General features: G+C 53.3%; 1 protein-coding gene across 4 annotated transcripts in view; it reads left to right on the forward strand.

Moving 5' to 3' along the window:
* The window catches only part of PPP1R7 (protein phosphatase 1 regulatory subunit 7), a 73,002-nt gene that overhangs the window by 42,277 nt on the left and 16,639 nt on the right, over positions 1-14,086 (forward strand). For 2 of the 4 annotated variants that reach the window (XM_054038941.1, XM_054038938.1), the window contains 11 exons: positions 546-689; positions 1,304-1,379; positions 1,984-2,150; positions 3,758-3,865; positions 4,408-4,544; positions 5,708-5,765; positions 8,671-8,781; positions 9,134-9,299; positions 11,126-11,216; positions 11,941-12,037; positions 13,886-14,029. In XM_054038941.1, the coding sequence (XP_053894916.1) occupies positions 576-689; positions 1,304-1,379; positions 1,984-2,150; positions 3,758-3,865; positions 4,408-4,544; positions 5,708-5,765; positions 8,671-8,781; positions 9,134-9,299; positions 11,126-11,216; positions 11,941-12,037; positions 13,886-14,029 (1,269 nt within the window). In that variant the 5' untranslated portion in view covers positions 546-575. The remainder of the gene's footprint in view (positions 1-545; positions 690-1,303; positions 1,380-1,983; positions 2,151-3,757; positions 3,866-4,407; positions 4,545-5,707; positions 5,766-8,670; positions 8,782-9,133; positions 9,300-11,125; positions 11,217-11,940; positions 12,038-13,885; positions 14,030-14,086) is intronic. The other 2 variants (XM_054038940.1, XM_054038943.1) reach the window with 2 other exon arrangements.

Here is a 14,086-nt window from a genome sequence, read left to right on the forward strand (position 1 = left end):
AGCTACTCCATCTCTCTTCCTGCTTCACTGCACAGCTTCTTCCTAAAATCTTTCCCAGCCGCTCCTGACTGGCTTCTTGATAAACAATTGAAGAAAGCTCACACATCCTGGTAATGAATGCATGTGTTCACTCAAACCACTCTGATACAAAAGGTAACAATTCCTTTGTACAGTGTCTCAACCTAAGGTCTCACTGCTAGCAATGCTGCTCTTATGGATTTCCTTTGATATCTTTTAATAAAACTCCTACATTTATTTAAAACAAAATGCATTAGGTAAGTCTTATACATAGTGAATAACTGTCTAGCAAGGTAGCAAAATACATTTATAATGTACCACAGCAGAACGGGAGGGGAAAGAAGCAGCTCACCACTAGAGCACTCCTGTACCTCTACCATCAGGACCTGAAAGCGAGGCAATCAGTGTCTTGATCTCTCCTGGCATGTGGCCCCACACATTGTGAGGCCTGGTCTGCTGCCTCCTGTGGGAGGGAGCTTTGGCCCATCCATGCTGCACTCACATCTTGCTGATTTGTTTCTAAACAGCAGAAGGTGCTGGTGGCATGAAGGATCAAGATGCATCGGAAAAAGATCAAAGCAGATGATCATGCCAACCTGATGGGTGAAGACCAAAATGCCAAAGGGCCTTATTATGGTAGTCTGAGCCAGGATCCTATTGAAATCTCGGAGGTAGGCATATAAAATCTACTGTGGACGGATATTTAGAGCTGTGAGGGGGAAGGGAGGGTTAATCTGCGCCCATCACCTCCTGCCACATGGGGGATGACTAAGGGGCTTTCTGGGGAACACAGCTCCTGTTCCTGTTGGGGGGGACAGGGGGGAGGACAACACCAGGGATGCCTGCATCCAAAGGCAAGATGGAGAGGGTGTTCAGGGAGATCAGCTGCTCCAAACAATAGACAAGCTTGCATACAAGGCCACCCACTTCCAAACTGGGTGAGGCTGGCCGGCCATTGTTCGTGGGCCCTGTCTCCTGGCAGTCACTAAATGCACTGAGACTGGTTTGCAAACAGCAGTTCCCACTGTATGCACATGACTTATTTCATATTACCGTGGCAGTGGCATATGTTCACTGTAGGAGGACAGCCCTGTAGCCCAAGGCCTTCTCTCAGATGAGAGCTTAGATAAGTCCTAGCTAGCACCCCGGTGGGGTCGCACTCGCTGCTGGAATCCTGGTGGGGACTGCATGATGCTAGCAGCACCTTAACTTCCTTTTGCTAGTTCCTGTCAGCATTCGGCAGGGCTTTTGCCCAAGCCCCTTATGAGTTAATGCTTTTTTCCAGCTGAGCAAACCAAGTCAAGCAACCCATGTCACGCAGAGCACTGCAAATGTCTTCAGCGATGGACGCACCAGGATAGGTGAGGGCACAACCCAGGGAGAAGTGCTGATCTTTGGGGAGGTGTTTTTGAGGCTGGTGGCCTTTGTATTTATTTATTTTAAAGAAGGAAACCTGTAAATAAGGGGTGAAGTCCCCAGACCTGCTCTCAACACCGTGTATACCCTTGGGTTGGGATGTGTCTGCCAGTCCCCGTGGACAGGGCAGAACTGAATGGGTTCTGCTGGTGGACTAGTTCTGTTGGGCATATCTGGAGTCTACTAGGTCCCTGTCTAGCTTGACTGTCCTGATTTGTCTCGGGACCCCTGGTCCTTGTGGCTGCAGTAAGATAGTACATCTTCTTGTAGCCACATGTGGTAAACTCATTCCATAAAGGACAGGGTCTTAGGTTTATAATCCCCAGCCTGCTCCTCCCTGCACGTGCCCCTTTCTGCAAGCTGCTCATCTTACTCCACCAAGACTTGGCCCTGTGACAAGAATCAGCTGGGCACCGGGCAGGAGCAGATGGAGAAGCAGATGAAGCATATGAAGCATGAGCTGGGTGGTTTCCAAGAACTTTGCCCCCATGTGCCTTGCAGTGTCCATCTATCTGTGATGTGGACACAAGCTGTCTCTTCTTGTCCCAGACTTCGTCCTGGTGTGGGAAGCAGACCCCCAGGAGCAGGAGGGACAGAATGAAGAAACCAGTGCTGAGAGCGAGGTGCCCCGGTGGAGAAGAGCTGTCGATGTCCGCAAGACTTGGCGGAAGAAATTTCTGAACAAGCTCCAGGCTGCTGGGATCTGTATAGAAAAGGTAGCTGGATCCTTTCTGGTGCCCAGGAAGGCTTCTTCGCTGTGTATCAGTGCACTAGCCTGGCTCTGCAGGGCCACCCTGTCCTGGGGGGAAGAGTTGCTTTGTTCATTGGATCCTGGTCTTCCCCCCTCTGCTCAGTAATCCCCGTCCGGACGGTGTAGGGGCCACGCTCTCCAGAAAGGGGAGCTCATTGTTCACCTTGGCTTGGTCCTGGCTTCTCTTGGTGGGGAAAGGAAAGCAAAGGGCCAGCTGGCTGAGCAGTCTGAGGAGGAGACTGGAAATGCAGCCATCTGTCAGCCTTCCAGCATGTGGTGATAAATCGAGCCTTCTTCCCCCACTGGAGCCAGGACACATGGTCAGTCCACTCTGCATCGCTCACCCAGCAGAGGAAACCTGGTTCATGTAGAAACAAGACTCTGTTTATGATGCAGCATGTTAGAGCTAAATTATGGGCGTGGACCCCTGGGCCAGCTGAGTTGTGCTTGGCACAGGAGGAGGGCAAAGGTGCCTTTCTACTATGTCATGTTAGATACCATCACCATAGTATCTGCGCACCTTCCAGCAGAGCATTAAGTGACACGAATGACTAACGTCTGTAAATCACCTTCCCGCTTCCCTTATCCTGAACCTGGTCAGGGGCCCATAGAGCCCCCAGTGTAGCCTAGCCTGCCCGCACCTGCCACACCATTTATGTCATTAGGGATAACAGACGATACCTCTTCAGGAAGCTCTCCCTCCCCTTTCCGCTGTCGGAGTACCACAGAATGGATGGAGCCTGGGGCCAGAACTTTACCCTGTTCCAAAATGGCCCCCTCCCCAGTGAATGGGCCAGGGCAGCAGTGAGCATTTCAGCCTGCTGGGAATGAGGCAGGGCTGTGGTGGGTGGCTAAGGAATCATCTGCTGATCTTTCACTGGAATAATATTGACCTTGTGCCACATGGTGAGTGTGTCTAACCTACTCCCATCATCTAGTGAGTCTCCTGGCAGGCCCAGGAGGGGAGCTCTTCCATCTCATGCTGCCTGGCCTGCTGGGAGATGCACTGTCTTGGAGATGAGTGATGGGAGGTGGCTGCCAACAGGAGCACGGCTTGCTCTGTGTGATCTGGGAGCTGCATATGGCAGGTGCTCCTCTGCTGCGCAGTTCCTGAGCTCTGCAGGGTTCCAAAGGCACGTCTACACTGCAAAAGAAAACCCCAGGCAGTGAGTCTCCAAGCCCAGGTCAACTGATGTGGGCTCACGCTACAGGGCTAAAGATAGCAGTGTAGATGTTCCTACTCTGGCTGGAGCCCCAGGCTCTGAGACACGGAGTTCGGGGCCCTGGGCTCCAGCCTGAGCAGGAACCTCTACACTGATATTTTTAGCCCCATCGTGTGAGCCTGAGCTCTGCTGTGGGTTTTTCTTTGCAGTGTAGACATCCTCCTAGCTAGAGGCTTAGTAACGGCACAGCCAAGGTGAGTATTGCATGGCTGGCCCCTTGCTGCTATAAATTGACATAGCAGCCTTAATTTCAAGGGAACCTTGTTTATTCACCCCAGCTGAGAATCCAGCCTATGATGTCAGGCCTGAGTACAAGTGGCTAATGCCATCTTTCCCTCTTCTCTCCCAGCACGTGGTCCAGGATGAGAAGAAGGTGGTGCACTATGTGCTGCTGAATGCCCCCTGGAGCGTGCTGTGTTATTATGCAGAGGATCTCCGGCTGAGGCTCCCACTGCAGGTGAAGGTCTTTCCGAGACTTGTCCTCTTCCCTCTAGGGCCCAGTTCATCCTTGCAAAAGCTGAGGAACTCCCAGTTGCCAGGGTGAAGCCATCCCACTGCTCCCATGTGCCACAGGGGGAGAGTTGTGAGGGGGGGATGACTCCACGCTGGCTGAGTGTTGCACACGCTGGGCTGGGCAGTGACACGGCACAGAGCCAGATGGAGGTTACAGGGAGACCGAACTGAAGAAGGGAAGTGGGGGTATTTACTTACTCGCCCTCCTGTTTTCAGAGGCCTCAATCCTGTGGGCTTTGCTCAGCAAAACTGTCCTGGACGACAGCAGGTGAGCTTCTGTGCAGGCCCTGGAGGAGCTTCCTTATCCCTTCAGTGCTTCCCCACTCACCCTCTTTCACATGCCAGTGCTCCCAGCCTCTCACGCTGTTGTGCATGCAGCTGGGGACTCATCTCTTCCCCCACCCTCCTCTGCCCCCGGATGCTGACTCAGCATCATGCTGCTACTGTTGTCCTCCTCCTGAGCCTTTTTCTCTTGCTTGTGCCCAGGCCCTGCCAAATCAGGCTTCAAACTGGTCTGACAGAGTGGCGAAGAGGCTGGCTGTCCCCAGCCTGCTGCATGAGGAGGTTCCCAATCTGCCTCTGGACTACTACACTTGTCACTTCAAGGTGAACAAGTTAGCATGGTAAGAACCCTGGGAGCCTGTGGAATGCATTCACTCCTGCTTTCTTGTGCTGATCACCTTTCCTCTTTCCCATCTGGAATGAGCTTCCTGCTGTCTCCCTGAGGGCAAGGGCTATGGGACAGGCAGTTACCCAAGCCGCTCACAGAGGAGACCTCTTCTCCCTGTCCAACAGGCCTGCAGGGCACCCACAGGGAAGCCTGTTCCGCCACCTGCTGGAGTGCTCATCCAGGCAGCTGCCTGTTGTCTGCCTTCCCCTTTCTGCCTGTGCACATTATCTGCCTAGATCAGGGATGGGCAAAATTTTTGGTCCAAGGGCCACATCAAGGTTGCAAAACTGTATGGAGGGCTGGGTAGGGCAGGCTCCCCAAACAGCCGGCTAGGGCAGCCTCCCCAAATAGCCTGGCCCCCGCCCCCTATCCGACCCCCTCCCACTTCCTGCCCAGAGCCAGACATGCTGCTGCGCTGCCCCGCAGGAGCCCGCAGCCCTGCTGCCCAGAGCGCTGCCTGCGTGGTGGCGTGGTTGCGGGGGAGGGGGAACAGCAGGGGAGGGGCCGGGGGTAGCCTCCCCAGCCAGGAGCTCAGGGGCCGGACAGGATTGTTCCATGGGCCATATATGGCCTACGGGCTGTAGTTTGCCCACCTCTGGCCTAGATCGTAAACTCTTCAGGGCAGGGAGCACGTTGGTGTCAGTGTCCCTGAGACCCCTAGCGCATTGCCGAAGCTATCTGAGCAATAAAGGGATAAGAATTAAATACCACTACTTGGCAGGGCACAAAGTACCTATAGGGAGGAGGAGCCATGTGTGCACAAAAGGCAGGGGTGGGGTGGGTGGGTTGATGATCAGCAGAGCAAGGCTGCTGTGAGAGGACTACCCTGGGAGAGTGACTCTATAGGCCGCCCCTCTGAGATGGTGGGTGAAGCCAAGGAGGTGACCTGCCAGTTGGAACTGCCTCTGCAAGTGCCTTCTCTTTGCAGCTGGGCTGGCAAGGGCAGGGAGGGGCCATCCTCGTCTGGATGGGTGAGGTGCAGTGCTGTACCTGTGGCAAAATGGGGTGGGGAAGTGGATGGCTGTGGGCTCAGGGAGAGGAAGCAGGATGGCTTGTCCTGTGGGTTGCACTTTGGGGGGCATGTTCCCATCATGGTTCTGGTGTGTATGATTGCAGGTTCCTAGGGAGCAATGAGCAAGACACCTTCTTCAGCAGCACACAACGGCACAGGATAGTGAGTAGCCAGCCCAGGGGTCTCCTGGGGAGGGAGAGGTCCTGCAGGGCCTGAGGCTGAGATGGGCCCTTCCTCCTTGGCTTCTGGTTCAATTCTTTATCATCCTAATTCATTGCTTTTGTGTTAGCCCAGCTGGGAAGGGCTTGAGTGTTTTGGCCCGGGCAGAAAGGGCCACGCAGGGGGAAGGCTTTGGGTGCAGCAAGTTTGGGACCCTGGCAAGGCTTGAGTTTGGGCTAGGAGGAGAGATGGGTGTTGTGGAGAAGGCCCCACTTGTAGGGTTACCATATTTTGAGTGTCCAAAAAGAGGACACTCCACGGGGCCCCGCCCCCAGCCCCGCCCACGCCCCTGCCCCAACTCCACCCCTTCCCCAAAGTCCCCACCCCAATTCCGCCCCCTCCCCTGCTTCCCGCGAACATTTGATTCGCCGGAAGCCTGAAGCAGGTAAGGGGTGGGGGGAGGAGGCGCGGCCCAGTCTGGCCCCCCCGGCGTCTCCAGCCTGGGTTGGCTCGGGCCCTGGGGTGCCGGCCCCGGGCCAGCCCCCGGCCGAGCACCGCCGGCCCAGCACCGCCGGCCCGGCCCCGGCCCCCGGCTCAGCACCGCTGGCCCGGCCCCCGGCCCGGCCCCCGACCCAGCACTGCCGGCCCCGCATGTCCCAATTTTCCCGGACATGTCCGGCTTTTTGGGATTTCCCCCCGGACGGGGATTTGAAGCCCAAAAAGCCGGACATGTCCGGGAAAATCCGGACATATGGTAACCCTATCCACTTGAATCTGGAGGGTGCAGGGCTTCCAGGGAGGCATGGGCTTAGGTTGGGGGCAGGTATGGTGGCCTCTAGGGAGGTTGACATTTAAGCAGAGGGAAGGTTCAGTTTAGGGGGTAGCTTGAGTAAGGAGTGGGCTTGTGACCCTGGCTGTTTGGGCACTAGGCACATCCCAGATCCTGATCAGCCTAAAGAAAGAGGGTCACTTACTCCTGTGCAAAGTGGGTGTGAAATTTTACCAAATCACACATCTCTGCTCTGCTGCCTAGGTGTGAATGGCTGCAGTGCGCAAGGTAATGGGGAATCAGCTATCTATTTTAGGGACTTACAGGGCCCCCCTCTTCATTGTATCTGAGCACCTCACAATCTTTAAAGTTTATGAGGCAGGGCAGAGCTATTATCCCCATTTACAGGTGGGGAACTGAGGCACAGAGAGGCTAGGTGATTTGCCCAAGTTCACAGACACAATCTGTGGTGGAGCAGGACCAGGTCTCACAAGTCCTAGACTACTGCCCTAATTATTGGACCATCCTGCCTCTGTCAGCTCAGTCACTGAACATACTGGTCATGTCCTGCCAGGGTGTGAGACAATAACTAACGGTTAGATGGAAGGATTAGATTTTTATCAAGAAAGGTCAATTTTACTGTACAATGCAAACTGACGAAAAAATATTTCCATCCATAAGCGAAACTCACAGATAAGTAAAGTAAGAAAAATGCTGCTTGTATTAGAGTGTGATTCAAGGATATTTACTTTGTATATTTTGATTTAATGCTGTCAATTTTGTTTTAACGGTTATAGAACTTTAACTTTGTGAATCACAACATCTACTATCGTTAAATAATTGTCTGACCCCTCCCACCCATTATTTCCTGCTGCTATGAAAATTTAAATTAATAAAAATTTTAAAAATGCTTAAAACCCATAATTTTGTGTAACTCTGAAAGTTTAAATAGATAAAAAACTGCTTAAAATAAACATCAATATTATCCATTAATTATAAAAAGATAAAAATCTAATTCTGCCAAGCCCACTAATGATCAACGATATCCTGCTATTTATAAACCTCAAGATAGGAGGGTCTTCCTTCCTGCTCCATCTCTTTGTGCTGTAAGCCAAGCAGCCATGCAGCCTGGTGCCAAAAACTTGACTTCCAATGAGGAAAGTCAAAACCCCAGATGTGATGAATTTCTCCCACTGGGGCAGTGTCTGCCCATGGACTACAGCCTGTCAAAAGTGCACTTTGCAAGATATAGGTCAGAACTGATACAAACATGGCTGCTAGCAAATTACCAGTGTATTTGTGAGCACACCAAGACATATGTGCTGTGAGTTTGTTCCTGACCATATTGACTGGGCTGGTGTGATACTGCCTTGCTAATGGAAAAGCAGCTATAAAACACAGAGAAAATAGGCCACTTATTTTAAAGAAGAAAATAGTGAAGTAAGAAAACAGCCATTTGTTTTCTCTTTCCTGTCTGCATTCTCCTCCTCATTTGTGTGACTTTAGGTTTAAAGGAATCCTACAAAGATTTTTTTAAAAAATAGCTCTCACCCATTTGTGTTGCTTTATGATATATAAAGTCCTGAAAGATGTGTTTCAAACAAAGTTGTTTTTCTTGTTTGTTAACAATAGAAATATCAGGGATGTTAAGTCTGGTCTTCTCTGGTTTAGGCTGTTTGTGGAGTCTGAAGGAGATGTAGTGTGAGGAGTTTGCTCATTCACGGGCAGTGTGGGGTTTGAATTTTAACAGACAACTTTTCTCCTAAGTCTTCATTGGCAATTGGAGTTAAATAGATTTTAACACACGCAAAGTTTAAAGAGGCTGACTAAAAACGAACCCTTCTCTTTCAGTTTTCAATGTCTGGGGAAGGGAATGTTACAATGCCTATGAGAGTAAGGCTTGGAATTGGTGGCAAAAACCAACTTCTTGTACCTGAATTCATTTGAACTTGTTTAGTCTCTTTCCACCCAAATTCTCCATTTCCCTCTGGAAAGGTGGTTGCTGAGAACCTTTGAGGCACGGGTCTCCATAGCGCAGTGCGGAGCCTGGTGTCGGTGCTTAGAGAGAGATCATGGGACTCTCGTTGTATCTTTTGTCAGTGTGACAGCAGTTAGTTACCATCTCTTTGCTTCCCCCAGCTGTACGAGATCCTGGCCACGACGCCATATGGCCACCTGAAGCAGGGGGAGGTTGGGGTGGATCGGCTGCTGAGCGAGAATGTCTTTGCAGCTGCATTCCCCCTGCATGAGGTAAGTCAGGAGACAGCCTCTTTCTAACACCGGTTCCCTGCTACCTCAGCCAGACTGGACTTTGGTCATGCTCCGATCTACAGCTCGGGGCAGCAGGGAGCCCTGGCCAAGACAGAGCACTTGGTGGCCTCTGCCCAGGAGGGGGCCGGGCTGTTCAAAAAGCTCCTTATTCAGCATTTCCAAAAGAACACAGAGGTAACTGGGGTTGGGGAAGCATGGCTGTGGGGAGCTGGAGAGGCAGGGGGCTGCTGTCAAACCCCTCTCCCCAGCCCAGCCAGCTGCTCTGCTCTGCATGGGCAGCTGAAATGCTTTCACCAGCCTCAGTTGGACCCTCCCTGCTTCTCCCCTGCAGGGTCCCTTTGCATTACCTGCTGACAGGCTAGCCCCTGAGAGCCTGACCGAGCGCCAGGTCCTCTTCCAGTACTGGGCGAGGTGGCGGAAATGGAACAGATACCAGCCACTGGATCACATCCGCAGGTACTTTGGAGAGAAGATCGCGCTCTACTTTGCCTGGCTGGGTGAGTACAATGCTCTTAGGATCCTCCCTACAACCTGCCTTCATCCCTGGCCCCAGCCAGACATGTCAATACGCTGCCATGGATCTCCTGCCCCATTCTCTTTAACCTCTAGCCTGCACCTCTGTCTCCAACCAATTCCTGAGTTGCGATAGCCGTGTGTTCCTCATGCCCACTGGAAAAGGAATTGGAGCCTCGCTGATCAGGAGATCAGACTGTCCAGTCTCATAGAAATCAGGCTTGGTGAAGAATAATGCCTCCTTCAGCCATGTGGCACAAAGGGATGGGTTCTAGCCAGCAGCGGAAGGACACCACCAGCACCAGTGTGCATTGTTCTGCCCTGCTCCTTACTGCTCCCTCGACCACCTCCTGTTGCACCCAGCTCTGCCCTAACCTGATACCTTCTCCAGAAAGAGCTAATGCTCCACTGGAGCGTCGGCCTCCTTGTGTTCTGCTGCAGGGAATGCTGGGATCAACGCAGACAATAACAATCACTTGTGTAAGCAGAGTGCTTTGCTTCCCCAGTGCAGACCAAGGACGGGCTGTACTATAGCAAGGGGCACCCTTTACATCGGACGCATGGGTGTCATTGCCAGAGGAGCAGGGAGGATCCTTCTCAGGTTGCCATTTTTCACTAATCATCCTTCTTGCCCCTTTCCTGCTATGGCTTGCTAAGAGAAGCTAGATTAGGGTGCGTTTGTTTATCTTGTACTGGGATTGTCTGCCATGTCCCAGGCAAGGAAAGCTGTCCCTCTTGCACAGAGCAGCAGCCCGAAAGCTCCCATGGCCAGAAGCCCTTCCTGTCGTGTCCAAGCTGTGGGATGCGTTTGAAATGAACATGGCTGACCAAGCAGGAGCAACGGATGCTTTGCTGGTCCCTGTCTGTGATGGGGCTGAGTTTCAAGTCCTAGTCCTAATCTACAAAGCCCTCCGTAGACCAGGACGCTCATCCCTTCACCACAGCCCATCAAGACAAGCTGGGACAGACATTCTCCATGATGGGACCCCAGCTGTGGCACTCCTGATCAGAGATTGTAGCTGGAGCCTCGATCTACATGCAACCTCCCCCCCCCCATCCTTTCTCTGAGGCTTCCCCCAGGAACACCATCCATTCCAACTGCCTGTCACTGGAGGGAGAAGGTGCAATAGGAAGGGAGGGAAGGAATAGAAGAAAAAGGAGAGAGAAATGGACAAAATTAATTAAAAATAGGTCTGGAAGGGGGAGAAACAAAAAGTTGATGTATGGCCAAAGAACATAATCGTTGGCATACTGGCAAGCGTAACAGACTCTGCCCTGCCTCCAGACTTGATTAACTTGGATCGTTGTCCCTGTGCATTGGACATGAAGGTGGGGTTCCCACTGCCACTCAGCACTGGGCAAGCTCTGCTCCGTAGGAGCAGAACTGAGCCAGCACTGAATGGTTTTGAAAGTCCTGCCCTACGGCCATTATCAAACCCAGCCTCTCTCTGGAGGCCACGTCTCAGGGTGACGACACAGCCAGCAGGAGGCTCTTGAAGTCAATGCCAGGGTGAGATAACCCTTAACCTCCCCTTTTACCCGCATGTAGATGGGAGGAAGGCCCCGCTCCGCAAGTGACCTGAGAACGTGGTGCAGAACATGGTGGGAATCCTCCTTTACAATGGCTAGCAGGGGACTCTCCTTCAGCTGCTGGGATGCAGTGCCTCGCTCCGCAATTGCTTTCACTAGGAATGTGGGGCTCTGAACTGGGCTGTGCTGCTGAGATGAGGGTGCAGGTTGGCTACAGGTCCTGTGTTTGCAATGAGACTCCCAGTCTGAGGGACGGGCCTTCTCTCTTCCCTCTCTTTAGGTTTCTACACTGGGTGGCTCTTGCCTGCGGCAGTTGTGGGGACACTGGTTTTCATTGCAGGCATATTTCTGATGCTGAGCGACATACCTGCGTAAGTGCCAGCCTCTCTCCCCTTTCTGTCCCTGCTTCCTCTTTCCCTCTCCCACTGGCTGTCTCCAGCCTGGAGGATGTGGGGGAAGCCCCAGGGGAGCCCAGAAGTCAGCAATTCCTGGCTGCCTCCCCTGAGGTCAGTCCACTAGGCCACAGCACCCCCAAAATGCATGCTCACTGTCGAGCAAACCTGGCTTCTCACAGGCTTCCGAGCAAAACTCCTGGTGAATAACCCAACTGCGAGGGGGTCAAAGTCCCCTAAACACCCTGCAGGGAAATGTCACCCAGGTCTTCACAGCATGTGGCCGCCCGCTCCTCCCAGCACCATGGCTCTGCTGTCTGGTCCCAGGTTCCAACATGGCGAGGCAATGGCTAGACTCTAACCAGAGGAAACTGTTGCGGGAAAGCTCCATGAGGTGTTTCTGTCCAGGGCAAGGATGAGCAGCAAAGGCCAGTGCTCTGTGCTGCCACGTGAGCATCCCAGCTTTGATCCCGAGTGCCGTGCTCTCACCTGGGGACCTGCAAGAGGAATGTGCTCAGCAGCTTCGCTCCCCCAGGACCCTCTGGCTGATTTAAGGATCAGTGTTTATGGGCTCCCATGGGATCCTGGCTAGTCCTGCATCACTGGAAAGAATGAGGCCTCAAGAGGGGCGAAAGGGTGGCCTAGAGCAGAGAATGTACCATGGTCCTGATTTCTTTCCTTGTCTGCCTCCCCCCTGCCCCAGGCAGGAGATCTGTGAGAGCGAGGATCAGTACCAGATGTGCCCGCTGTGTAAGGAGTGCCCACACTGGCAGCTCTCCAGCATCTGCAGCATGTTCAAGGTAAGGTTTGTGGCTCTGAGTGGTTAATTTCCAGAGGGGAGGGCCAGGAAGAGAGAATATCCTGCAGTCTCCTGTGTAGATGGTGCTTGCTAGAGTGCCCAGGTGTGCACAGCTCTCTCGCCCCTGCGCCAGGGCCTGGCTGGGCTGGGAGGTGCTGTGTTTATGCACCGGGAGGGGCGATAACCAGGCTGTTTGCACAAGCACAATGTGCTGGGATTTGCTCTCTTCCTTTTCATCTTAATGACACTAGAGGAGACATCTCAGGGGACATGCGGCTGTATGAGAGGAGAGAGCACCAGGACTCACCTCCCCCAGGACCTTTCCTCATTCCCTCCCATCAGCAACATTGGACCCTTTCCCCTCTTTCTAGTCTCCCTCCTCCCAGACGTGCACATTCGCTGGCATCCCACCTCCCCAAACCATCCCTCTCCAGCTCCTCTTCCCCACTTCACCTTCTCTTCTCCCTTGCATCCCCTCCCTAGTCTGTTCCTCCCCAGGTCCGCTGCCTCTTCCTTGGCTTCCCCCTACTATCCCTCCTTGTTCCCTCCTGCATTCCCTCTCTGATTCCCTCCCACCTCTCCTCTCCCTGTGTGTACAAGGTCTCTCCCTTTTGGTGCTGGAGCAGGTCATGCTGCAGAGATGAGAAGGGGTCCGTTTCACTTTGCTGCTTGCACATGGAGTGAAGCAGCAGAGACGGATCTCAGGGACAGCTCCTTCTCAGGTGCTGCTCCAGTGTGTGTTGAAAGCACTGCAGAGCACAGAAGAGGCTTTCTGCAGCTTGAACTGGCTATGCAGATTCACACTACCGCATGGACGTTTTTTGCCTCAGGATGGAGATCTGCTCTGCACAGCAAGCCTCTGCTGCGCCGGGTAGCCGCAAGATTCTACGCTTTAGCCCAACAACCATAATCCCTTATCTCCCTCTGTAAGCTACATAATGGACCAGTCCTCCCAGCTGATGTAAATTGGCATGGCTCCATTGACTTCAGTTTTGGTCCAGACTTGCACCAGGTGGGGATCGGCCCATTGGCTCCAGTGGAGCTAGGCTGATTTACACCAGCTGGGGATCTGGCCCAAAGCTCTTTCTCTCGCCAGCAGGAGCGTTTGACAGCACTGAGGTAAGGTTATTCAGACAGCGAGGGTGACCTCTCTATGTGGCTCCAACTTCTTCCCAGGGCGATTCAAGCAAATCCAGAGAGAATAAGGAAAGACTCTTTCCCTTTCTGCCTGTCTGAAGCTGAGGCCCCCACCCTGTGCAGGGAGAGATGAATGCTCAGAGTGGGACGGGTCCTGCTCTGAGCCTGGGGTGAAGCCTGTATGGGGCCCCAAGCTGTGAACTGTTCCCTGCACACCCCAAAGCCATACCCTGCCGTCATCTTCTCAGCGCAGCACAGGCAGCTCTGGTTGATCAGACACCGGAATCCCAATTGCTGTCTACCCTGTCCCCATGCCGCTGTTCCTGGCATGCCACGACTTGTGTTTGGGAGCAGCATGGGTCTGGTGCTGGCAACAGGTGGGCAAATCAGCTGTGCACTGTGCTGCCACTGATCTCCTTGCTGCCTCTGGAGCGCTCTAGCCTGGGTCCAAGGACTCAGACTGATCCAGCACTCTGATTCTTGTAGATGATCAGTTCCAGTGCTGCTTTGTCTCTTACCGAAACCCCAATGCTTTCCCTGGGGAACCTCCCAGTCTGTCCCAGAGGGAAACTCATTCTCTCTCTCCTGCCCTCACCTCCCTTCACACACCCAGAAAGTTAGCACTCTGCTGCTCTCAGGATCCACCCTAGGATCCCTTTCCTCCTGCAGGTCCCCTGAGCATTCCTTTCACTCGCCTTGCTTTGCTCCATAGGCAGGTCGCCTCTTCGACCACGGTGGGACCATCTTCTTCAGCATTTTCATGTCCCTGTGGGCAGTGACATTCCTGGAGTACTGGAAGCGGATGAACGCCACCCTGGCGCACCGCTGGGACTGTTCCGACTTCGAGGACATTGAGGTACAGGCCTGGCCCTCCGTCACACAGCTGAACTCCCAAGGCCATACAAAGCCAAAT

The sequence above is a fragment of the Malaclemys terrapin genome, chromosome 9, assembly GCF_027887155.1.
Source record: "Malaclemys terrapin pileata isolate rMalTer1 chromosome 9, rMalTer1.hap1, whole genome shotgun sequence".
Lineage (NCBI taxonomy): Eukaryota > Metazoa > Chordata > Testudines > Emydidae > Malaclemys > Malaclemys terrapin.